Genomic DNA, 27,465 nt, shown 5'->3' with positions numbered 1-27,465 from the left:
CGTATCTATGTCTCCATCCAAAATGTGTCTGAGACTCACAAAAAATATTTAAAATTATTATTTTCATTTCAAATAAAAGTTTGTCTTCTTTATGGTTATTAAATGATTACGAAAGAATTGGTTATGAAATGACATCAGCAGGAGAAAATTTATGAAAAATTGGATTTCATTTTCTTATGTCTAGGATTATAAGGTTGAGGCATTTGGAATAGTCTCATTTGAAATGATATACCTAATTTGCTGATGCTTTTACTTCGTTGAAAGCGAATTTGAAGATTATTGAATTTTAGCAATTTCTTCTAATGTAAAGGTGACAAGAGGGGGGGGGGGATGACAACCTATTATTAGAATTCTTGAATTATTCCAAGACAAATCGGTAAAATAATTCGAAAATGCCAATTTTTGCGTTACTTAATAAACGTGACATCGTGCACCTTATCAGGAATTGACATAACTTATGATCAGCCCCTCATTAAATTAAATTACTTAATCAGTATAAATCAACAAAAAGGAACAGAATTTTGAACAATTTGTTTCAAAAAATATGTTCATAAAATTATTCAGCGGGCTTCATTTTGAGTATAAAGATTGACTTTATTAGATGTCACAAAAATGTTAATGACTTTATGAATTTCAGCATAATCAAGGGTATCCAAAAATACATATGAATAAAATTACATAATATCTTTTAAAAAAAATGAAATTTATTCGAATATTCTAGAGAATAATTTTGGATGTAATCAGAAAAAAAAGAAAAAAATTTCAAAGTATCTGCTTTAATTTTTTTATGATTGAGTTTGAAGCTTCTGCTGCGTCCCAATATAAATTGGATTTTTGATTGAAAATGAAATTATTTAAATTCAAAAAAATAATGAAAAGAATTTTTTTTTATTTGCGAATCCTTAATTGTGAATTCACAAAACTCAATCTACAGAAATTTATGGATAAAAAATATCGAATTTCGACGAAATGAAATGCATGGAATGATGAGTGTAAGAGACAAAAAGCTATGGATGTCTGATGCTTATTCAGGAATAGCAAACAAAAATATTAACAAAATCTGATTTTCATTTGTTTTATAAATTTGATTGAATTTTTGTATGCACAAATGATGGACGGAGATAGAGAGAGACACCGACGGTCAGGCACAGCAAATGGGTTTGAGAAAAAAAATTTGGTGATGATTTTATGAATTAAAATGAGGAGAAAAATATCCAGATCGACATTATATTATGGAAATTTTCTACTTTTCATACATATTGCTGTAATTTCATTAACATTATCATTGCTACATAATGTCCAGAATTTCATTTCAAATGTACACAAGACACATAAAATGAATCGTTTTCTGCAAAAATTTCTGGTCAAAATCCAATTTAATATGTTTGAAATCAAATAGTAGATAGAAAAAATGTTTGATGCAGAGTTGGAATCGTGAGACATTTAAAGACAACAATTTTGATATCCAAAATTCAAGTTTTGATGGTTTACAGATTTTGCAAAATTTGAATTTTAACGGTTATTTGAAGGTTCTACATTCTCAAATTTTGAATTTAACAGTTTTGTAAAATTTGAATTCTAACAATTTTGTAAATTACAAATATTAACGGTGGTGAAAAGTTTGAAAATTTGAATTTTGACGCTTTTTCAGGAAGTTTTGAAAAAGTCAAATTTCAAATTTCAAATTTTAACGGTGTTTGTCAAATTCTCTGCAATTATTATATGTCCACCTTGGACAGTACCAATATTACATTTTGTGACTGTTTTGTAAGCTCAAATTTTGAAATTTTGAAAAAAAAAGTTTTGTAAAATTCAAATTTCAATGATTTTGCTAACAATTTATTTCAATGGATTTCAAATTCAAAAATCAACGGTTTTCAAAAATTCAAATGTTAACGGTTTTCAAAAATTCAAATTTCAAGAAATTTTGAAAAATTCAAATTTCAAAATTTTTAAATTTTAATTTTAACAGTTTTTCAAATTCTCCAAAATCTAACAAAATTCCTTTATTATTCGTCCATCTCTGGACAGTACCAATAATACATTTTGTGTGTGAAGTGTACGAGTTTTGTGTATGTGTGTAAGTGTTTGCGTGTAAATGTTTCTGTTTATATATTTATATTTACATATTTATTTGTTTAATATTGAACCCATTCTGTTATGCAATCATGTGGTTTGTTAAAAAAAAAGAGATTTAAATTTTTTATTTTCTTATTTTCCAAATAATTTTACATCCGAAAAGTGTAGAATCGAATCAAATTGCATAACATGGGTCCAGAGTTAATTGTTTATTGTTTACAGTTATTTTTTTTAAATTGTAATTTTTAAATATTGTTCCTTTATATGTTAAATGATGTGCAAAGTCAAAAAATAAAATCAGCACTAAAAATTGATGAAAATAAAAATTAAAGTGTTGAAACTTTTATGAACAGCAATTTTAATTTCATTCATAGTGTCGGCTAATTGGTGCTTGTGTAAGCATTTACGTAAATGAAATAATTTGACTTTTTTTTATTGCAATTTTGCGGAAATTTTTTACGAGAAAATGTACACATAAAAATGTTAAAGGTTAACTGCATTGTCAATTTTTGGGAAAATTATGTGGATTCAGACATGTATGCTGATAATAAGCTTTGCATGTGATTTATATCATTTTAAATATCATCAGCCAACACTATGCTGCTTTATATTTGACGTTTCTGCGATTTCGATTATTTGGAAGGGATTATCAATGCGCGTGAGCTTGTCAATCAAACTGCGAATGCAGTTCCATTTAATAAGCAACATCAGCAACCCCACAAACTCAATAATCCCTTCCATAAAATCATAATTGTTGTTTAGTTATTAGGGTTACAATAATTAAAAGTTCTAACTACTTTGTTGACACGCTTTGGGCGAAAAGCTGGTCCCAAAGCGAGCTTTCTGCGTTGTTCATTTTCTATTTCCGCCTGCATCTTGTATTCAGTTGGGGGCCACTTGATATCCCCACGCATGTTTGCACCACCTAAATAGAGAATATTGAATTTTGTATTAAGAAAGTCTGCCTTAAGATTATGTCCAAAAACAATTAATTCCGAGTCTATGCCACAAGATTATGGCATGAACTACCGAAAATCCGAAGAAATAATTAGAGACGATCAAAATGTCATTTCATCTCATACAGCAAACGGATTTACCTTGAAATGTTGCAGCGACAGGCTGAGATTGATAGACAGGCGCAGGTTTTTGTGTGATTGGAGCTTCTTTCCTCAATGGTGTACCCGCAAATGGTTGTTGTTGTTGCTGTTGTTGCTTTGGTGTATCTTCATGATATTGTGGAAGCTGAGGTTGTTGATAAATTTGCTGTTGTGGTGTCGACACTTGAGAAACAAGTTGTGCCTGATTGAGATGATGGCAAGTTTCATAAAGAATTAAAAAAAGAAAGGAAAATAAGAAAAAAAAATCATTTCATTTGTCTTTCGTGCTTCTTTTCTTCTTTTCTTATGTTACAAATCGTACGTGCTACAAGAAAATTATACAGCATTTTATTGCACGAAAACGAGTTAAGCTTATTTTTTGCTGCTGTAGAGTAACAGCTAGCAACTACACGCAAAGAAAACATTTAGAACAGACATAGTATGGTGTTCATTGTCAAAGAAGATGTCAAGAAGTCGAAAATTCCCTTTTTTCTGCTACTTTGTTGCTTGATTTCCAGGTTTTATGGATTAGAATATAATTTTGAATTAGTAACGGTTTTTGAATATTTGAATTTTTGAACTAGACTTTTTTAAGTTTGTAACGGTTTTTTAATTTTGAATTTTGAACTAAACTTTACTAATTTTGTAACGGTTTTTGAAAATTTGAATTATAAAGCAGAGTTGGCAATCGGCTGTCCTCGGTCATTTTTTGTCTCCTACAATCGGCAGTAAACGGCGACCGGCTACTGGTGAAAAGTGTCAACTGAAGGTCGAAGGTGTCAACTGCCGTATGTAGTCGGCCAATTGCCAGCTCTGTTCTGAACTTCTGACTAATCAATCCATAAGCCCTGGAATCTCAAGAAATTAGTCTTCTATCTGCACTCTTACTTTACTTATGTTGATATTCCATATGTACATATTTGTATATATGAACATACATACATACATTGTACATACATTACATAAGACACATAAAATTTGTGGAGGTAATAAGATTCACATTACCTTTTACAAATGACACTGACATTAGTGTAGAGAAATGAAAAGAAATTTCACGTAATGCATTAGCAGGATACCTAATGGTATGATGAAATTTTTTCACTTCTCTTTCTTTTATTTTTCCTTCTTATCATCATCATCATCATCATATTCATTATTGTATTTGTGTATATACACAAAAAGAAGCTTGAAAAAGCACTCCATACTCGAATATACTGTTTTTCCACATGTGCGAAATGAAAACAAAAGACGTGAATTTTTTTCTCACATTCTTGTTTGTTGTCTCGACTATACTCGAGCACTTTAATGCTTTCCTCTTGCTTTCTCTCTTATTTTCAATAAAAGGAACATACTATAAATATTTAAAGCATTATTGAACACACATATGCCATTTGATTACATTGAATTGTTTGTTTGGTCCTTAGGCACGCTTTAATGTGGTTTCTCATACATTTTCGCACATCTATTATGTATGGAGGGAAATTTATGGCAAGTGGGAGTGAGTGAACGTGAAGTACAAGACAATATTGTAGATGCTACAATGAATTGATGATGATTGTTGAGTCAAAAGTTAGGGAAAATTGAAATTTATTGATGGAAGCAAATTCAAACTTTCAGTACTAAAAAGTTTCAAGGTGATGAGTTATGGCTTAATGCTTAAGAATGTTCCCAGAGGGTTCACTATGATTAATTAGTAAGAATCAAGCCCTATCAGGCAAAGAAGCTACTTTTAGGTACTGTAGGTGTATTTCTGTACCAAGAAAGCATGCTCTTTGTCTGTTAAGGAAGTCCACCGATTTTTACAAAGCCCGAGATACACACTGCGACATATTTCATATCTCATGTCGAAAATGAACCAAAAACACGTCAAATTGACGCTTTACTATCATAATGTTGATGTGGTAGGACCCAAGTGACTAAATGGTATCATTGAGGATATCCCCATCAATTGAGCGACAGAAGTAGATTAATACTACACATACCAATGTGCCATATGCACATCTTCAGCAATTAAATCAAAAAAGACGTCACAGAACATGTTCAAGTCTACAAAATGTTATGAACCCTAACAGGCAAAGAGACCGCTTTTAGGTATACAATATGAAAGCATCCTCTGTGCCTGTTAGAGGAATGAATTAAAATTTTGATATTAAGATACGAACAAGAATTTCTCTGTTTTGAAAAATTTAGACAAAAGCTTTGATTACCTCAAGTCAGTACAATATCGGACAAATAGATCTTAATTATAGCATAAAGGAAAAGCAAGGATTGAATATGTTAAAGACATAGTCAGTTAGGCACTAGAAAAAAAATGTTATGTCAAAGCAGAAAAAAAAGCAAAAGCAATTCGAACCCAAAGGCAATAATTTGTTTGATAGCAGTCAAAGCTTCTTCAAACAGTTTGTTGGATGTAAGTCGGGTCGAGTGAGTGAAAAATGAAGCAAGACACAGAAAAAAAAATCATTTCAATTATCTTGTAATTTGAAATGGCTCTTGTGGTGACAGCATTCAATCTCTATCATTCTCCATTTGCCGTCTATCGAGTCAGAGGCTGAATTCTAGTCTCATCATTATCAGCCTAAAGCATATCCAACAGTATGTGTATATCTTCACACATCAAACAAGCATTTTTATTCTTCATTCTTTTGTATAAAGTTCATGTTAGGTTCACAGACAGGCACGCAATGTCGAATAAGCTCTCAACAAGCAGTAAAAAGAGTGGAAAAAAGTCAAAACCAATTAAAAATGCTCCACAACAAAGGCATTTAATTCTCAGCGGGTTATTTCGTCCCTTTTTTGTGTGTATGTGTCGAATATGCCGAAAAAAATGGACTATTAATTAAACATCAAAGTCTAGCTCAACGAGCAACTTGAACAACAGCAGTTAAATGTGTAAAAAACCCACTGTCCGATATATCCTCACTTGACTATCATCATATCAGTATAAAAGAATTAAATAGTCTGTAAAAATGAGTGTGTGTGTTCGTGAGAAACTCTAAATCCGTACCTGTGGCTGTCCTAAATCGGATAATGATGATGATGGTGGTGGTGCAACTTCAAATGGTGGCGGAATCGATGCATTTTGATAAAATAATTTTGGTTGTTGATTGACAACACCGGGTGAGCGTGGTGACTGTACATGAGACCAACCGCGTGGGCTGCTGCCATGATACGAAGTCTGTTGAGTATATTGAGGAGAGAAGCTTGTTTGCAAGGATGGGAGTGGGGATAAGGGCTGTTGGAAGGAACTGAAGCCATGAATTGAAACAGGACGTTGTGGTGGTGCCGACATTGCAACATTCGAGGCTGAAGGTAATTTGGGAAGTGAAGGCTCTTTGGGTGGAGCGGATGGAGCAGTTGAATAATTTTCGACAGCAGACGGAACCTGGAAGAATTAAAATTTTACTGATGTAGAAAATCGTCTTAAATCAAATAAAAGCAATTCCAATTTTTTTATTTTATTTTAATTCCATTTCTGTCTGCTCCACTTCGTCTACCAACACGAGGAAAAAAATATTGAGACACCGTGCGCCCAAAAGAATGTTTTTCCTTCCTCACCTTTTTCTTGGAAGAGACCTTTAGAATGTGAGAAACATAAACTTTTCATTATCCCATCAGGCATACACCGGCAGAAGATTTTTTTTTAAGATGCAACGAGGGAGGAACCTTTTTTTTATCTCCCATCTTTCTCCCACCACGCGCAATACCTTTCCTACTTCCCAATACTTCTTATGTATGTCTTCCTCTTCATAATGACCAATTTTTGCCATTCTTTCCTTGTTCAGTTATGAACCTTTTCATTTTTTATTATGTATCAAATTATTTTCATCTTTTTCTACCTCCTCTTTTGTGTCTTTAATATTAAACTTCATCAGGTGCTTTTTCTGTGTCAACGTGCTGTTGCTGCTGCTCTCTCTCGCTACTTCCTACATTGTTATTTTTTGCGTGTATATTTTGGGTTATTTTCTAAAAAATTTTCTTTTTATTTTTATTAGTCTTCTTGTCTTGTTTAAATACACATAAATGAAATTGAAGAAAGAACCTTGAAGGCTTAGAGTTTCTTTGCCTTTTAATTATGGTTAAGAAGAACACGACAAAAAAAAGGATTTTTTGTTATCGCTAAGAAGTTTTTTTGAAGAATTTGGAAAGACTTTATAGAGCAACGTATATTTTGGATTATATTGTATTTAAACTGAATTATAAGAGACTTTGTAGATGATCTGAATTGGCAGCAGGGGCGTATCTAAAGGAAGACAGTGTCAGGTGTCATTTGTCCTCTATTCTCGGCATTAAAGACAAAATTCGTTAGTTTTTTAGAGTTTCTTGATAAGAATGCCCAACCTCAGATATACGACCTGTTGCCTTACTTCCTCGGTCACTTACGACTCACCCCCGTATTAGCAGATTTGCCTGAAGATGATCAATCCCTCAGATTCCACCCTAATATAACATCACACCCAAACTACCTTAACATTCAAATATTATAAAATTCAACAAATTTGCCAATTTTGCCAATTTCCAATCCACACTCCCTGCCATTCTTTCATGAATCTTCACTGACTAAGTAGCTTACACCTAATTTGATTTTTGTGTATGAAAATTTAAATTCAATTTTTCTCTCTCTCTCCCTTCTTCTTTGACTGCTGAATAATTGAAAACTTTCCTATAAACCAAAATGTACCTAAATTGTGGAAAGCGGACATGACAAGAATAAATATTAATTGTTCCTTTTTTAAGAGTCGAGCATAATATATTCTGTGGATTATATTTTGAATACTTGAGAAGGTGAGGTGCGTAAATTGATTTCAGGTTATGCTCACTTGAATTTGTAAGGATGGATTTAACGAAGCAGATCCAATGAGGATTTGATCTCCTTTAATGCACACAATCAACCAGTGAATTACGGCAATATATCAGTACCCTTCCACCTTGACATGGGTTAAGTCATTGTTCATAAAATTAGAACTCATAATTGATCATTTAAATTGCTTAATTCTGGAACCTCAAAAAGAAACCTTCACCATTGTTGTCAGGTGACAAGTCGTGCCACCCAGCACTGTCAACAAAATAATTCACTTCGCTTCAGTTATATCAGTAATTACAGACTAAATTATTCAACATGAAAAAAGTCTCCCTTTTTTCCTTCCATTCGCTCCAATCACGTCAGGAAATTTCCTTCAAGCATCTATTATACTGAATGAATATTATAAACGTTGGACGTCTTTTAAATGCACAACAAAAAAAATTATTTATGAATGAAAAGAATGGAAAGGTATGGCATGTGCACCGTATAAAAACCGCGTGTGACAAAAATAATCGGGAATGTCATGATGATCAAGACCCTTTTTTACTTGACATTCTTTCTCTTTTATAGCTCATGCCATGTTGTCTGACAAATTTTGTCTGAACTTTTACAAGGACAACAGTTTGTGGTTAAAGAGGTGATGCAATGGGAGTCTGATTCAGCTGAATTCTTGGAAATCTACTGGTTTCTGACTGAATAAGTTCACTTTTTGCGTTCAGCGGGTGGAGAGTCAATTTGATGAGAACAAAACAGATTCCAAGAATTTGGAGTCAAAGTTGAACAAGTGATTGTCTACTGCATAAACTGTATTACTCAAAATTGTCAAAATTCAACAAAATTGGAATCTTTAAGATATTTAGAGATACTTCATATTTGCATTGCTTCAGATTATGAGAGTTCCAGTCACGTGACACACCGTTTGAAATTCATAAAAAGTCCCGAGTGACACAATGTGACAAGCAGTGTTGTTTAGCCGTAAAAATGTGTCAAAATCAGTCGTCACGTTGTCATCAGGGCATATTCATGTCTCACAGTTAATAACGACCTATTGGTGTCCTGGTGTCCTATTGGTGTCCTGACAGGACGGTCAACAAATTCTCAAGACCTAGACCGAGACCGAGACTATCCGGGAAGTTTCAGTCTCTAACTTATAATTAACAGCATACTTAAGAGTTCCCAATGCAGTGACCGAGACTGAGACTTTCCGGATACTCTCGGTCTCAGTCTCGATATCGGCATCGCAAACCCTTAAGCATGCTGTTCGGGAGTTCCAATGAATTTCTCTCATTCAAAATTTTGATAATAACAAGAAAAAGATATTAAAAATTAATATAATCTCGACTATCGTTACTGCCTCTCAATTGACAATGAGATGGCGAAAACATTAATCTGAAAATAATGCTCTTAAACATGCTTTAAAATAAGAAGCTTTTCAATTAAAACCTCTCAACTTTGTCATCTTGTTGACTTTTGTTGTTATTTGATACCTCCTTGATGCTTCATAAAGTTTTAAATAAAATTGAATAAATAGAAAGTTGTTTGTTTCTGGTTAATCTTTTGTTTTTTACGGTAAATTGAAACTTACTTCCAATAGATCACTTAGAATAGCTACAAATTATTCAAATTATAGTAAATATTGATATTTCTACAGAATAGATAATTAGAAGAAATGTAAACAATTCGTAGAAGTTAGATAAAGTTGTAAACAATTTGTTAGGTACGATTTTTTAGCTTCACTCAAGTGAATTAATTAATAGAGCTCCTTTTCATGCCTAGAGAATATTTTTTCTACCTTTAAGTTTTTCGGTAATAACAGATGTTGTGAGACTTTTCTAGAATCTTTTTAAGTACAATTTAAATAAGGTTTACTTCATCAAATATTTGAAGGTTGAATGTAACATTTTTTACTGATTTTATGTACTGATAGCAGCAATGCATAGCAGATGCTGTTAGATTGTGGTCGTCAAAGCAATAAGCACAGTTGTTGGTGAAGGTCAGATTGGTTTAAGGCAGTAGTGGGCGAATTTTTATTTCGTGTCACACTTTTGTGATGAGCAACGACTGAAACCGCATCCAGGATAAAGTTTCTGGCATTTTCAAGCATACTTGACAGCACACTAGTGTATAGTTGCACACAGGTTGTCTTTCACTGGTTTAAGCAGAGGTCGAAGTCGATGTAAGTTTGCATTGGAATTGTTTTCTTTTTGCACTTGTATAACATTTCATACAAATTTCAATCAATTCTTAAAGAAGCTCAATTTCGCTTAGTGGTAAGCTCAATTAGGCTCTTGGAAGGAAGCTGTCGATAGAGATAGTATTGCACTTGGTATCGGAAATTGGTAATTGGAAACCAACGATAAAGCCAGCTTCAGGCAACTCATGTGGGAGATCATGGATCACAATTGATCTGTACGATCAGCGAAGTAAGTAAGTAAGTAAGTCCTGAATTTAGGGATCAAATTGTCAAAAAGAAGAGTTCAACCTCCCATAAAGATTCTAGCTACGCCACTAATTCAAGCATTTACCTCAAATCCCTGGTTCTGTTTACACTCATATAAATCCCCATCATTTAACCATTAAAAGAATGTTGATAAGCAGTTTCGTCATTCATTAATTTCTTTCACCACGACAATCTTTTTTCCTTTTCATCAAAATAAATATGAATGAAAATATGAGACAAATAATTCGGAACAAAGGATGGATGCATCTTTATAATTAAGATAATGAGTAAGATTGCGTAATCATTTGGAAAATTTAATGAGAATTACCTCCCAAAACTTTGTGTAAGGAAAATGTGAAGAGAAACTTTTTTATGTGTTCGACTCAAAGGAGCTTGAATTTGTTTTCGTTGTTGCTACACAAAGCATAAGTATCAGCAGTGTGGGGGAAGGGAAAAAAGTTTTTCATTGTAATTTGATTTATTACTGAAAAATTAAGTGGTTTTTGAGACAAAAATGTTGATTCCATTTACGAAAAGTTGTTGAAAAGTGGACCGAGCTGCACAGGACTGGATCCAGTGCTACTTAATCGTGACTAGGGGGAGGTCAAAATCCTCTATTTGAACAAGATTCTACTCTAGCCTAAACAGTCAGAATGCCAAAAATTCCATAAAAATTGTAACAATCATAAATCAAGTTAGCAACCGACTACACGGGTATGGATGTGGATGGGAAAAATTATTAAATAACACAGATATGCAAATATTTTCCTTTATAAAGTTTTTCATCTCCTTTTACATGCATACGCTCCACTTGACTATCTAAAGTATTTTAATATTTTTCATATATGCAAAGTTACGCATGTTTTGTGAAGAAAATCTTTTGGGAAATTCTCAAGAAAATTGAGTCTCAAGTCTCAATGACACTTGATTCTTCGTTGAGTCAACTGACGCATTTTGAGGGGTATAAAATAACAGTAAAGAATACCATAACAGATTATGAAAATCACATGAATCCTCTTAAAATCTGTTGAATAAAGTGCACAGTACGATACCTTTTGTTATTAAATGCCGATGGCTTTGGAAACGAGTGTAATAATGAGTTTGTATGTATTCATATGAAACATAAGAGCTTCTTGTGTATACAGACGTGAGAAACTTTACAAATGTATCAAAAACTATTATTATGCATGTAAAAACATGACTCATTCTACACATCGTCATATAAAATTTAGTTCTTCTTTACCTCTTTAAACAACAAAGTTTGGGTTTTTCGAAATATTTCACAACACGAGAAAGTCTTATGTATGCTGCATACAGGATGTATGAGTTTACAGGTTTACTGAAAATCTGAAAATTATTTTTCATCGCATTTTAATAAAGTTTCTCGTTGTATAAACAAGATCATAATAGAAATACAAAATATGTAAGTGAGTGCGATATAGCAGTAAGTAAGGTGAAGGTGATGATGATTATTGGAGACATTGGTTTTACATTTTTGGGGATTCAAATGGAATACTGATTAATCAGTGTCGTAATTAGTTCAAAAGTAAGGGGTGATGGAGGAATATAAGACTCAAATTGATGATTGACTCAAATTCTCAAATAACTACACCCTTGTTGCCCTAAAAGGCAAGAGAGGCTATCAGACCCGAGATTCTTAGCTAGGAACACTCCACCTGTTGCTTGATATATTTGTAGAATCTGTTATACCATGACTTGAAATTGCTTTAACAAATTCCTTAAAAATATACCTCACAACTCCTTTTCAGAAAGAAATGAAGGTAAGCCTCAAGTAGATCATCATCAAAAGAAGAAAAGGAGTCGAGAGGAAGTACAGAAGCAGCTTATTAATGTTATAAGCATCAAATATGAAATTATCACGTGAAAGAAAGATGAAATTAATAATTTACAGCAGTGTTGTCCAACCTGTGTGTCGTGGCACAGTAGTGTGGCTTAGAGCAAACTCAGGTGTGCCCTCAACCCACACCTCCCAATCCATCAATGAGACTTGATGCCATAACTCAAAAAAAGTTTCGACAACACTGATTTCCAGCATAAAACATCAAAAATACCTCAAAAACAAAGCAGACACTTCAAGTGGAGTCTCTTTTCAATTCAGAAGAAAATACAGGCTTTATGAGGAAGTAGCAGCGGTATATACAGCATTTCCTTCTTTTTTATCATCTCTTTTAACATTTCTCTATAACGCTTTCCAAGAATGAATGATGATGATGATTATGATGAGACTCTTATGCATGCATATTTATTTTCTTTCATCCAACGCAAGGAAAAGAAAATATTTTGTTCCTTTATCTTATTTATCAAGCTTATGAATGTAATAAATGAAAGGCACAGTACAAAGTGAGAATATTTTATAATTAGTTAATTTCATGTTTTAATCCTCTCCTTCCTTCATACATATATTTATTTAACATACTTCAGAAAATTTAATACACATGTATTTATGCTCCTTTCTGAATCATGTTGATGATGATGATGATGATGATGAAAGCAACAGAAGCATATTCAAACCTCTTAATGAACTCGCACTGAAGCTTATGCTTATGATTATTTTTAATTTAATTATAATAAATATGTGCAGTGGATTTCTGGGACATTTTCATAATTGATATAGATAGAGGAGATATTAATAAGAATTATGTCACATACAGTAGATATATAAAGGAGCAAACTTATAAATTAACTCATGGAATATGGATGGAAATTGTGCGTTGTTAATGAAGGTTGAAGCAAGAAATTCGGGTGCGTCTCTTTAATGGCTGTAGCTTGGCTATAGCCTGAGGATTTGGGGTGATTTAAATAATACTGTCTCACCCTGAAATGGCCATGCTATTAAATCATTCAAGAATAATAGGATCACCATTAAATAAGGCTGACTAGGGTATACATTCACATCCATTCCAACATACCCGCTCGGATGTCTGTCTATTTAGCCATTTTAGGCTCATCTAGTAAGGTTCCTACGCAAATCTTTAGGTACGCAGGCCTCAATTTAGTACGCTTCTACTAGGTACGCAAATTCTAATTTTCTTCTTCTAATCAGGAAGACCACGGATGCGATATAAAATCATCTCAACTGCCTCTAAGCTTTACGTCACTCCATACGCACCTGATGATAACGATTCAGCGAGTGAGCGAATAAGCAAGTGATAGACAATAACAAATTTTGTCATTAAGATGATGTACGAACAATTTTTTCTATCAACGTAATGACAATGCTACGACATAAGCATAATTAATGAGTACGAGAGGGGAAAAGACAGTGGCAACAATAAACAACAATAAACAACATCATAACAAGCTACAATTCTATGTTATATTATGATGATATACACGGAAAGGTGTTGAGAGCACGTTTTAAATAATATAAAAGGAAAATAGAAAAGAATAACTGGAATTTTCTCGCCTCAGCTCTTTTGTTGTGCTGTTTTTTTTCCTTCCTCGTGCCTCTATGTCTTGCATAAAATATATATTTTTGAGTTAAGGCTTCTGCACTGGATTCTTATTTCTTTTGACGTAAACAATTTTTTGATGAAGCCATGCTAATGTTTATTGAGTTCGAGGCTGACTATTCATTCATCATCTTCTGAAGCTGTTGATAAGGTCAATTCATCCACAAAAAATTCTTTGAAGCATCAACTTAACACCTCAGAAGTGGTAAAGCCTCAAAAAGTTCCAACTTTATTTAATTTTTTTGTTCCTTTAAGGTTACGTTAATTTAATTCAATATTTTCCTTCGTGCTGCACTTGCCTTCAACGTAAACTTCTTTGTTCATCTTCCATACATCTGCATAAACTATAGTTCTTTTTTTTTCGAACGAAAAGTGAGTTTATTAAGGAAAAGTTTTTTAATTAGTGCGAGAACAGAGAGAAGGAAAAAAAAGGAGGCGAGAAAAATTTCATATTATAATGCATAAGTAAGTAGATGAAAGGAATAGTGAGGAAAAAAATTAAATTAGTTCTTTCCGCATAATCCCGTGGGTTGCCATGAGAAAATGCAAAATAAAAGTTGATGCAAAATAATTTTTGGAGCTGAATTTTAAGTAATTATAAATTTCTGTTGTTATGTCATTTTATGCTTGAAGTCGACTCCAACTTTAGGTCTCGAGTCGAGTCAATTGAGAGCTTTGGTGGTGCAGTGATCTTGAATTTTGGTATCTAGATAGTTAGTGAGATATTGAGGCCTCTTGGGGAATTTAGGAAGCCGAAGTATACCTTCTCGAATTATTCCCTGCTGTCACTAAATGCACCGGTGACGACCGAGTTCTGTATTGGGATATGTACTTGAAAAAATAGATTATTAGACTATTCAAACCCTGTCTGAAAGGATGGCAGCCTTACAATCAAAATAGACATGGTAAGGTATACAACCTACCATCTTCGAACCCAACATGTACAAAGAAAACGCCAGAATGCAAACAGGACTGTTTTAAAGCCCTATTTCTCACCCTTGGTGTAAGACAAGACTTGATACAATTTGATACAAGACATAATAGTCCAAACTGCATATATTTTGAGTCAAATGTAACTGAAAGTCTCGCACCTCTTCCATTTTTAGATTCCAGACTATATTGTCATCTAAAAATCAAACTGACACTAACGTCCTTAGAAGTCAAGTCGATTCAACTTCGAGCATGAATAGGAAAATTAACAAATAGGCTTCTCTTTTTAATCGAGTGATGAAATGACTGCTTTATGGCAATAACACAAAAGAATAAAGGATACACCTAACTTACAACACATGTGACTGATTCCATTTGATTCCATTCATATGTGTCATAAAACAAGCATAAAGTAATAAAGAAACTGAAATTTTTTCATCCAAAGAAAATTAATTCATCAGAAGAAAGGAAATGCTTTGAAAAAGGATTAATTAAAACTTTTTAATTCAACTTTTGATGTTGGAAATTTGCCTTTTCACACGACAAAAATAGCATATTTTAATACATACAGTTGCATATGAGTAAGAAATGAAACTCATTATAAATACACTTGAAGGCATGTGGATTTATAATTCATATGTCACACAGCATAAAAAAGGAGTCCTCGAGGCTTATTGTGAATTTTTATTATGCTATTACACTGTTTTCATAACGCATAAGTTTCATTTTCCACTTTTGTCTTCTTTATGCTTTATTCATTATATTTTTGCATGGTAAAAAACCTCAACCTTTTGTCGTAATTCTTTTAATTAAATTATGGAGCATAAATTAAAGTTGCATAAATATGGGCTTTAATTGTGGCCGATTGGTATCCACTTCACTTGATTTTGGTAATTGGAAGACTGAAACCAGCGATAGAGCCAGCATTAAACGCCATCAAGTGAGACAAAGGATCACAATTGAACTGTACGGTCAGTTAAGGAAGGTAGGCACGTATTTAACATAGCAGTATGTGGACTTTAAATGAAGTGGCAATTAATTGACAATTTTGGTTGTTTTCGTCCAGTGAATGCCACTTTGTTCTAAATAAGGTTCGGTCAAGAATCACAGGCCTGTATTTCCTGAATTTTAGATGTACAGGCTTACAGTTTTCGGCTGTATCTGACAGTTCGTCCAAAGCTGCAGTCCTACATTGCTGTCTACAGGCCAACAGTTTTGGACGAACACTACTTCTTAGAATACTGCAGCCGATGGGAGTGAGATGCAATGCTGGTAAATATTAATGAAATGTTAAATTTTAAGCACAGTCACTACAGAGGAGTGTATTCAAGGAGGAGGCGGTGTTTGAGATGAAACTTACACCTGCCCTTCCACCTTTTGGAAAAAAATATTTTAATTGGCAAGGGTTATTCCTGAAAAAATCCCAAATCCCCCTTTAAATTATTACAATCCATACAAATTTCCAATCAATTTCCTCAATTTATGAAGGGATTAGTTCAAAATTATGGAATTCAGGTATTTAAACCTCTCAATATATCTTTCCAATAATCTCATTGTTGCTGACCTTATTTTTAAAAGCTAAAACAATTCCCAATTTAATTTTGCTACAATAATTAATCGCAATGACGAACTTCCTAAATACCTAACAACATCCAGCTCTTTATCTCATTAAAATCAAATCAAGCAAATATTTAATATCTTTAATTGCTCCACAAAATTCCTTTAACAAATCCTTTAATCAATTATAATTAATTTAATACCACCAAAACTTACTATCCTTAATGCCACAAATAGACAAGAAGACAGACATTATTTTTTGATAAAAAAAGAAAATCATGGAAGCAGAAAAAGTGGAAAAAATAACGAAAAAGTAATTAAGCAAACTTTTAGAATAGCTCCTTTATCCAATTATTCTTTAATTGTCACTAAAACTTTTACATCTGTTGCCTTTCTTTTCTTTTGTTGGAAATGATAGGAAAAAAAGCTGTTGTGAATCTAGCACCAAAAGCTTAAATGCTTTTTTATATTAAAATGTGTGGCTCATTCTTGTGTTCTATGCATTTGTGGCTTGGTATAAAAATTAAAGTTTTTTCAGCTGTGAATAAATAATTTTTTTTGTGTTGATTTTTCTTCTCGGTTACTGAAAGCATACGGGATAAGACAGGATGAAATGGAAAAAGGGATAAGAAATTTGAGAAACAAAAAGGATGTGGCCGGTGGGGATGGTTGGGAATTTTTTTGAGATCTACATGAGTTTTTGGTCTGTTTTGAAGTTATTTGATCTGATTTGAAGTACTTAAATTAGACAAGACTGTTCAAAGACTGTATCAAGTACATGGAATTCGGAAAATGAGATTAGAAGCTGAGGATCACAATAGATAGCAAGGAAGTAACTTTAGTGGATAATCTGATCAGTTTGTCTATTGTATACCAAGTGACATAAATGAAGAAGGCTGTGTCATGGGACTTTAAAGGCTACACCAAATTATATGGACCATGGGAATCTAATTGTCCTTTGCTGTCGTCAAATGTGCTAAATTGTCATCAAATCAGGTTGAAGACTCGCTTAAGACACTCTCTACGTCTAGCCGTCATAATTAATTAAGTCTTAATTTACCCTAGATCCAATTAAAAATCCACAAACACAGCCAGCCATTGACCAATTGATTCACACAAACTTCTCCAACTCATCAACCCCAGACAAAAAGTACACAACCCACAGGGAATAAGCCACAAAGTGCTATTTAATATCATCCAGCCTTATTTTCCTTCATTCCAACATTTCAACTCACATTATGTTTTTTGCAGTGTTCTTAATTGTCATAAAAATGGGAGAGTAAAGCTAATAAATGACTGCAGCAAGTCAGAGAGATGAAACGAAATGAGCACACAAAAAAAAGTAAAAGTGTTTTTATTTCATTTTCTTGAGGCAAAAAAGGAACTCTCGTTTGTTTATTTGAAGTGTAAGGAAAAGGCACACAAAAAAAGAGATTTTTCCTCCTTTTTATGTAATTTCAAAAGTTTGACAAACGATGATGCTGGGTTTTATATTCTTTAGTCATGGCAACATTAAGAGACTCTTGAAATCCTTTTTCCGTTTTTCGTGTGATGGTTAATTGGGATGTCTAGGTGTGGAGTTATCAAATAAATTGGGAGGAATTTAAGGTTGAGGTTGATTCGATTAAAGGGGTTGTGTACAATGGAATGTGAGTCTCTTTGTAATTGAATTTTGAGGTATTATGAATTATCATCTATTTTAATCAAAGTCAATTGAGTTTCAAAAGTATGCTTTTGATCTTAGAATTTGGGATGCATCGAGGAGGGGGAGATTGATGTCAATGCTAATTCAACCTTAGTTATGAAACTAATAATTACAAATATCTTAGATTTATTCAAAGTCCATTGAAGTTTGCAGATTTAGAGGCCTTAAGGATGGCCCAAGAACTTATGGAACGAAGTCATGAGGTTTGCATTAAACTTGATACTGGTATTACCAAGTTGGTAAGTGATAATCGGAGATAGACCTAGTTTCAAGTGCTAATATGCTTCCTTAATGTCGGGGACGAAACTGGAAATTCCGGAAATGACCAGTCCCGTCTCCATCCCGTTCCCGTCTCGAGTCCCAAATCACTATCACAAATCCCAATTGATCCAAACCCATGAGAAGTATCAGTAAAAGTAAAGGTTCTGGAATAATTCAAGGACCCACTCAAATTATCTAGACATCCCAAATACAAACTTTTATTATAATTATCACATTTTGTCAGTTCTTTTCTCCTTTTATCGGAATGAACAACTTTTACTCTTTAATAAAGAGAACCAGAAAAAGAGCAAAAAAAAATCGTCATCATTAAAATATATTTTTATTACTGTTCCTCATTACTACACAGCGGTACGCGTAATAAATATAAACGTGTATAAAACTATAGCATGCTATAAAATTAGCCAGTCAACTAACTAATCAAATAAACATTCATGATAACAAAACGCACGAGATTCGGTTGTTTGCTATAAAGTTCTATGTCTGGTTGGGAACTCGAGTAGATTGAGTAAAAATGATAATCCAAGTCTAAAGCAATAAAATTTAAATTATACCTTTTATTTTTCCTGTACCACCTCCACCTCATTTACAATTTTTTTTATGCTGCTCTCTCTGATACTTCCGATTTTCATTTTGATTAAAGGTACGCATGTATAAAAAATTGTTTGTCACCCTTTCTCTCACTTTTAATGGCTTATGCTTTTAATAACATTAATACAGCAATACAAATAGATAGTAATAGCATAACAATGCGATATGCGTTAATGACAATGGCGACATGGATATAATTTTATTGCGAATGAGCAGTTCTCTCCCCCTCACTTTTTTGAATATATTTATTATAAGTTACAGAAATAAAATGTAATGAATTTGTAGGCAGACATTAATTTATAGTAGACTGTAATTAACAGAATGAAAAAAAAAGTGTATGATTGAGGCTTTTGGACTGAGAGATATTGTTCACTGGTGGGAATTATTTGTATAGGTGGCATTATAGGATTATAGAGGTGGCGATGTGGCATTTAGCAGTTAGGATTAAAAGTGATTTTTGATTTGTATCACAGGGATATGTGAGTTTCATGGCCATTGGAAATGAAAATAAATTAGGGTTTGATGAAATGAAGAAGGGTGCGGCTGCTGCCCCGCAACTGGACTAGGGATGGTAAGGGTTATAACCGGCCATTGTTGAATTCAACATAAAGATTGAACTAACAACGACGTCTCAACGTAAGCAATAATAGACAACGATTGATCAGACAGATGATTAGGCACTACGATCAATATTCTGCAGTACCATTCAAGTTGTTCTACAATAGGTTCCAATAACAATCAAGCAATATCTGAACAGTCCTGTTTAAACAGCAAGTCGTGAAAGAATTGATGAAATCCAGCCCCAGGACAGAGTCACACCGACCTTTCCTACCCCATCTGCTTCCCAAATTTATGTATATCATCAACACCTCAGCCGTTAAAAATTGAACCTTATCAACAAAATAAAAATCTTAATTTTGCGCCACTAAAATTCAAATTAAAATTCCTACAAATTAATATATTTAGAATATTTTCCCCATAGTGTATGATTATGGCACCAATATTCACCCCGTATTGCAATAAATGTTAAAAATAATGTCCAATTTCACTAATTTGTACGTTTGTATGTTTTGTGAATAACAATTAGTAACAGAAATGAAAATGGCATATTGCCAAAATGGCATATTGCAAAGGAAGCGTGAAATTAAAAGGACGCGTGTTCTGGTTTTCTTTTCTTTTTTATTATTCAATAACTTTCATGACTTCTTCTTTTTCATTCAACTTAGTTTTTGCTTCCTTCCTATTCATAATTTTCAATACTGACCACTTGATAATAATTGCAGGGTGGGGTCAAAGTGGCATATTAACGATAAGACGCAAAGTTGACATGATGGCTCCATGACGTCTGATTTTGACTCATTTTTATGGGTGAAAAATGCGGTTTGTACAATTAAGTGCTGCTCGGGTATCAAGAAATAATATCAGTATGTCGCCATATTGACGGTAAGACACGAAGTTGTTCAGACGTCAATATATCGGCTGATTTGTAGTTTGGATCGATTTTACGACATAAAATACAGCTCACCACATTATGCCGCATGGAAGGGAGATTAGACGAATGATATAAATTAAGCAAGAGCTGATATGGTTCACCAAACTAACCACAAATCATTGACATTAGTGTATGTGAATTAATGAGAGCAAATTCAACGTTAAAGGACACAGATGTCATATTTGACTTAAATTTCTAATTCAGCTATTAGATTCTAAAAACCCTTCCTACTATACCACATCAACAACCCACTCTAGTTCCGTTCCTGCTCAAAACTGCTTAATTCAAACACAACAAAAAGAAGAAACAAAAAAACTTTAAGCAGTAAAAGAAAAACTTCTTCTTTCAAAAAAAGTAAAAGGAAGCAAACTAAAAGTATAATGAGACACACAGTGAGTGTTTGGGTCGTGCATGAAAATGTAGAAGTTGTGACGGGCACAAAAATAAAAATTATAATGAAGGTGCAGATCAATGTTATGAGTTAATTAATTAGGGTGGACATAGGAAAGGTGAAAAAAGGCATTGTGATAAAAATATTTATTGTTCCTTTATAAAGATACCTTGAGGTATTTACAGCTACGAGGAATGTAGCATAATTAATCAAAAGATAATGACCCAATTTAATTCTCTCATTTTAATTAATTTTAATTATTTTTCATCATTTTTAATTAATCTAGTTCCACCTTATTATGAAGTTCATAATCGATACCCATTTTAGGCTTATGATGAACATTAGCAATATAAATTCTATTCAGACACTATATGGCTTTGTTTGATGTACATGTAAGCAGATTATTCTTCATTGAATTGATAATTGATTGTATGATCGTGTAAAAAGCTTATGCTGAGTGCTTACACTAATTGCATGGATTTTAGAATTTCATACGTAAATGCATTAGTAACAATTTATAAATTAAGCTGCTATTTAAATAGTTTATGGCAATACTATTCAAACTTTGGTCTACTATTATGTTGTGGTGTGGAGGCAGATGTGTCGAAGGTTGTTTCACACTTAATATGCTTCAGGTAAGCTATAATACAATGGTGAACTATAAATATTTGTACAATTGAAATGTAGAGTCTCTCATTTTATGGACCGTGGTCTACAAAGAATTAAGAATCACTTTTTTATGAAGTTAAATGAAACTAATTCAAGCAGCACAACATCGATGGTAAAGAGGCTCTGAAAGATCCGTGAAAGCTATTTTTGTTCCATTGTCCGTTCTAACGGCGATACATTGAATTTCATGCAGCTTGTAGCAAGTTTGAATACAGTATTGTATGTCTGCAGCCTCCAGTTTAAACTTCTTTGCTGCACATTTATTAAGAATAATAATTTTGACATTTTTATGTATTTTATACGCCTTATGTCTTCAACTTAACGAAGAAGTGCAATTCCCGAACAGCATAACGTGCTTGTCAGGACATCGCTAATTCGTGGTATTAATGGTAAAGCGAAGTTGTCCTGACAGCAACGAGATGGCTGATTTTGACGACTTTATACAGCAGTTTACCGCATTATGCCGCTTGGGATCAAACGCTGAGTTGGAGGAGGATCGACAAGAGGTAAAACGGTCTGAGGATATATCACCAAATGACTAATACACATGAAATTACCCGCTAAATCTCAACGTCTACAAGCAAGGAAAATAAGCTCTCATCTACAGACTGTAGACCATAAGAATCAAAGTTTTTTTTTTAAATTTCTCTTCCATGTCTCTAACAATTTCCTTAGCAAGAAGGCCAAATGACTCAATTAATTAAGAAAGAAAATCGTTGAAGGAAATTGCCATTGGATTTTATTTTCCGTTTTCCTTCTTAACATTCAATTAGATGTCTACATAATGGTACCGTTTTCGTTCTCCGTCGATTCTCCTCTCGTTCTTAATTTCCTTTATTCAATATGTGCGTTTGACATTTTCACAATAATGTTCTTTATTCTTGTTATTTTTCATTCTTCAAGTCCATTGATGTCTACTGAAGCGCATTGTTCTACATTTTATTTCTGCCTTGCTTTTTATATGTCCGTAAGAAGTAGTTAAGTTCAGTTAAAATTCCTTCCTTGCCATAACAATACGGCCATTCCCCATTACATTGAGTGTAAAAATCAGAATTTTCTTTTCTTTTATTTGTAATTTAGCTTGTTTTTCGGCATGCTTGAAATTTTTTTTTGTTCCTTTCCTTTCCCATTGTTATTTCTTTTGTTGAAGTATGGCATGTCGTGAGAAAATAACAGAAGTAACCTGTTGATGAGATTCTTTTTTATTATTTTTTGTCTCCTTACAATTCATTGATGATTGTCGATGAATTTCATTCACAATAAGTGATGGAGGATATTACAGCTGTTTTTTTTTGTCACCGTATTCATGATTTCAATTAAGTCACTCGACTGTGAAATTGATTTTTCCTTTTTCGGTAGATCGGATGTGATAATCTTGTGAGAGGACGTTGTTCGATTTTTGGTTGGTCCAGAGGGAGACAAGGGCCAGATACTCTGTAAAGTATTGGACTGTGCTTACTGTACCAGCTGTACTTTGCATATAAGTACCATACTTATGGTGTCTGGCAGTGTCTAACACTGGATGAGAGGACGATTGTTTTTGAAGTTAGGTGATATTCCTGATGATATTATTTAAAACGTGCAGTACAGCATTTGTGGTATTCATATGAACATAGTCGACAGAAGTACTCAACAACCAGACAATTTCCATCGAAATTGTTTATTGGTCGTTCCAAGAAAATGGAGTGAATTTAAATTGTGAAAGGAAATGCTTGTTGTTTTTACAGAGCATCCATCATTAAATACTTAATGTACTGATGTATGTATGATGACCGTTGCAACACATCCGAAACACAGAAAGGTAATTTTTCATAATTTTTATTGCAGTGGGTCGTTGACTTATTAGGTAACGCTTTTATTCGGTTGTGATTTTGTCGTATATCAAGAAATTTTGCCATAGAGGAACCACTTCCTTCCTCAAAAAATCAATGTTTCGTAAAAAGTGAACCGTCCCCAGATTGTCTAATGATTTTAACTATTCGATGTATTTATGGACCAGCCTGGTCACCAACTCTACCCAAAAAATCATCATACACAAAGATTTATGTCAATCCAATTTGTATACAATGAATGAATGTAAACTATAATAACAATAATGTCAGCATGAATAGAAAAGAAATGAAAAAGAAAAAAAGCACGACAGTAAAAATAATCTGTAGCGCACGATTTGATTTTGATGGAAAATTGTCAATTTCGATTATTATCAACTTGATGATTCCACATTAAAATCATTTCGTCTCATTCACTAATGCCAATATTCTAAAGCGTTGGCACAACGAAAATTTCTTATTTATTTCATTCATTCATTCATTCTTAAAAGCCAATTGAATGAGAAATAAAAATTGATTTTTTCTTCTTGATGAATTTTGTTGTATTCAAGATCAATGTTGTAGAATGTTGGTACATGATGGATGTCGGGGAGGTAGAGAAAGTCGAAGATTTTTTTAGTAAATAAAACGATTTTTTTAAGATTTGGACTGAATTGTTATTGTAAAGTAGCCATAGACTGAAATTGAAGTTTGTCCTGAGACATGTCGCTTACTTGAGATGCTCAGGAGACAGTATTAATGGTAAGACACGAAAGCGTCCTGACGGAAGTGTGACAGCAAATTTCGACCTATTCTACTGTAAACTGTGGGAAGCCAGCAATAGAGCCAGTTTTAGACGCTTTAGGCCCTCATCTGAGGAGGACCATGAATCACACCCGATCGGCACAAATTGAAATGTTGCCACCACGGCGACGAGTCGGTCGTTTTATCCGGTTTATAATCCGGTTATTTTCGCCAAGTGGCAGCCACTTGGCTTTAAGTATACGACCGAGTCGTCGCCGTGGTGGCAACATTTCAATATGTGCCGATCGGCACAGTTGATCTGAATGGTCAGCGAAGTAAGTAAGTAAGTTACTGTGGGTCAACCCAAAGTGACCACCACAACACCACATATTATAATTTCAGCAGCAAAATGTCAAACCAAAAGTTCATAGAATGGGGAGTTATGGGTGGAATTGTGAATGATGATGGAAGGAAGTTCTCATTTTTATGGGTGATTGCAATTGATAGGCTCATTTAATGTCAAAAACATTATCAGTAGAGTAATTTTTTTAAAATATATATATATATATATTTTATTTCATCCATTCTTTCATTATGCTGCTGTCAAATTGACATTGTTAAATAATGATGATTTTTGTTGTAAAAATAAAATATCAGATAAGGCGTCAATAAATTAAATCATTGATCAATTATGATAATGGGGAGATATAACAACTTTATTATCCTGATGTTCTCTAGCATTTTGTTGACACTTGACTGGGAGTTGCCTTTTTTATGACATCATATTGAATTAAAAATCGAATAATTGATGAGGTGGTGTGTTCAATGATCTGAGGTGATTTGGGAATGATTGTGGATCATTTGGGATTGAACTTGTGCCAACCCAATCTAGCTCCTCCTAGCAACTGCTAAAGTACTTCAACAAACCAAAATTCCGAGTAAATTCAATCAATTTCCATCTGTAACTTTATTAAATCACAATTTTGAGGTTATTTTCCACCAAAACTCAATATCCATAAAAATCAATTTATTATTTAATCGAAATTTTTTTCACATGTCAAGTGGCACAAATTGAGGTAATCAAAATTATTATTAAATTTCCCCACTACCCAACCTTATTACAATATTTCCGGTTAATGTTACTCTTTAAAGATAAAAAAGACCATCCAAAAAAAAAAAATGAAGAAAGATGCATGCACGTACATAATATGAGCATATGTGAGTAAGTATAAGGTGGAAGGAAAATGAAAACAAATTACAGTTGAACTGAGCAAGATGAAGAAGACAATGCAGCATAAGGTAGATGAATACACATTACAAATTCATATTTAATCTTGTAAGCAGTGAGTAGAGCGAGTGTGCAGCAAAGCAGAGGAAAAAAATAATTTTCTCTTTGAGCTTGATGATGAGAAATAAGTTGCACGTTTATGGTCGTTATTATCCTGATTAAATCGTTTATTCACAACGCAATAACCGTATGTTTTGCTTTATTAAGAAATTAACCTCAAAATTGAAATTGGACTCGATTTTGCTTGTGCTCGAGATTGGGTGAATGGTAAATGTGGTGAATGCAGCAATCAATTTTTATTTGGAAAACTCTCACTTATTCAAAAAGCTTTGAATTTTTAAAAAGCTGTGGATCATTCAAAAAGCTCTTACATTCAGTACTGATTTTTTTTTTTACAAAACTGGTCTTTAACAGAAATTTTCAAAAATAGTGAATACTCTGTGATTTTCAAAAAATTTCTAAAAATTCCGAAAAGCTCTGAGAATTTCAAAAAGCTCTAAACATTTTCAAAAATCTCTGGAAATGTCAAAAATTTTAGACTGTTCAAAAAAGCTCAGAATTTTTAAAAAAAACTTTAATTTTCAAAAAGCTCTGAATAATTTCAAAAAGCTCTCTCTGACTGTCCTAAAAAAAGCTTAAAATTTTGACCGAATTTCGGTTCAAATCAAACGAATTTTCGAAAATCACATTCAAAATGTTGTGACTGCTCAAAAAGCTCAGAACTATCCAAAAAGCTTGATTCAATTTTCAATTTCATATATAAATTAAATCAAAATTAATGTAGCTTTATAAAAAACCAAAGCTATATTCCCAACGAAACAGAAATCCGTATGCAAAGAATTCAGGAAATAGGAGTGAATATATGAAAATGTTCCGTTTTATGGAAGAATAATGAGGGATGTGGGAATCGAGCGAGATCAAATGGTTTCATTCATTCGTGGTTACAGAGGAAAAAACCAAGATAGACGCATTTACACATGTTATATGTACATAATTTTCTCCTTAAAGGCTACCGACTATCACAATCGTAATTTCCATTTTCAGTATACACTTTTTTTTCCTCTGTGCTGTTTCTTTACACCTCAGCAATTTATGTGATACCATAAAAATAAAAATTTATAGCACAATATCTACATACATACGAGTTAAATCTATACACATATAAGGTTTACATTACCTGTTGGTTTTGTACAGGCTGCGATTTCTGTTGCTGACTTATTGCTTGATATTGTGGTTGAATCTGCTGTTGAGGCTCCTGATGATATTCAACAGGTTCAGATGAATACAAAGAGCTCTCTGGTGGTGGTGGCCAAGCAACTCTTTTCGAGCCTTTATTCAATAGAAAAAAGATAAATTTTATTGTTAATTTTCCGTTTTATTGTCTGTACGCAATTTATTTTGCGTTCATCTTCAACCTTTTAACATTTATAAATTCCCAATCGTCTATTCATTCGAATGGATAATTGTTTTCCGATATGGAATCGTTTAAAATTTTCACATTCAATTAAGAACGATTGGGAGGAATCGAAAATTGTTAATGCTGTTAATGTCTGTTGAAGCAATATTAATTGACGTTAACTTAACAAAAACATATTGAATTATTGATGATTTTAGTAAATTTGGAGGGAAAATATTAGTATATTCGGGAATTGACACTTGAGGTTACTGTCATGCAGGGTTGTTATTTGGGTTATTTGACAATTGATTGTTATTTAATGAATACAGACAAGGAGCATGCTTTCATGGCAAAATAACATCACTACAGCACCTAAAACGGCTTTATATGTTCACTAGGGTTAAGTATATGATTAACAAAATTTGAAGTATTAAGAATTAGTAACCAGAAAGGTACGCAGAGTATACATGGTCGAAAATCCAGATCTGAGCCAACGTGATTCAAGCTCCAGTCCAGATTCGATGAAGATCCGTCTGAAGCTAGAGTCAAGTTGGCCTAGAAAACCAATTTTCAATCATTTCCATGCCGTGTAATTTCCGGAAAGAAATCAGAACTCAAAATCAGTCCATAACTGCTATGGAATTGGGGGTCAAATCCAAACACCATCCAAATCATGAACACAACAGATAATTGTCAAGATTAGACAACATTTAGGTCTTATT

At 33.2% G+C, this 27,465-nt stretch overlaps 1 protein-coding gene across 2 annotated transcripts in view; it reads right to left on the bottom strand.

Annotated features, from left to right (window-relative positions):
- Positions 1-27,465, bottom strand: part of LOC139094487 (uncharacterized) — a 107,762-nt gene that overhangs the window by 3,754 nt on the left and 76,543 nt on the right. The window contains exons 4-7 of one of the 2 annotated variants that reach the window (XM_070645523.1): positions 26,525-26,676; positions 6,184-6,561; positions 3,177-3,378; positions 2,874-3,004 (exon numbers count right to left, since the gene is read on the bottom strand). In XM_070645523.1, the coding sequence (XP_070501624.1) occupies positions 2,874-3,004; positions 3,177-3,378; positions 6,184-6,561; positions 26,525-26,676 (863 nt within the window). The remainder of the gene's footprint in view (positions 1-2,873; positions 3,005-3,176; positions 3,379-6,183; positions 6,562-26,524; positions 26,677-27,465) is intronic. The other variant, XM_070645525.1, reaches the window with a different exon arrangement.

This window comes from Chironomus tepperi, unplaced genomic scaffold (genome assembly GCF_022539635.2).
Source record: "Chironomus tepperi strain 1889 unplaced genomic scaffold, CSIRO-AGI_Ctep_v1 contig_354, whole genome shotgun sequence".
Lineage (NCBI taxonomy): Eukaryota > Metazoa > Arthropoda > Insecta > Diptera > Chironomidae > Chironomus > Chironomus tepperi.
The sequence above is the reverse complement of the archived record's forward strand: the minus strand, read 5'-3'. Positions and strand labels throughout refer to the sequence as shown.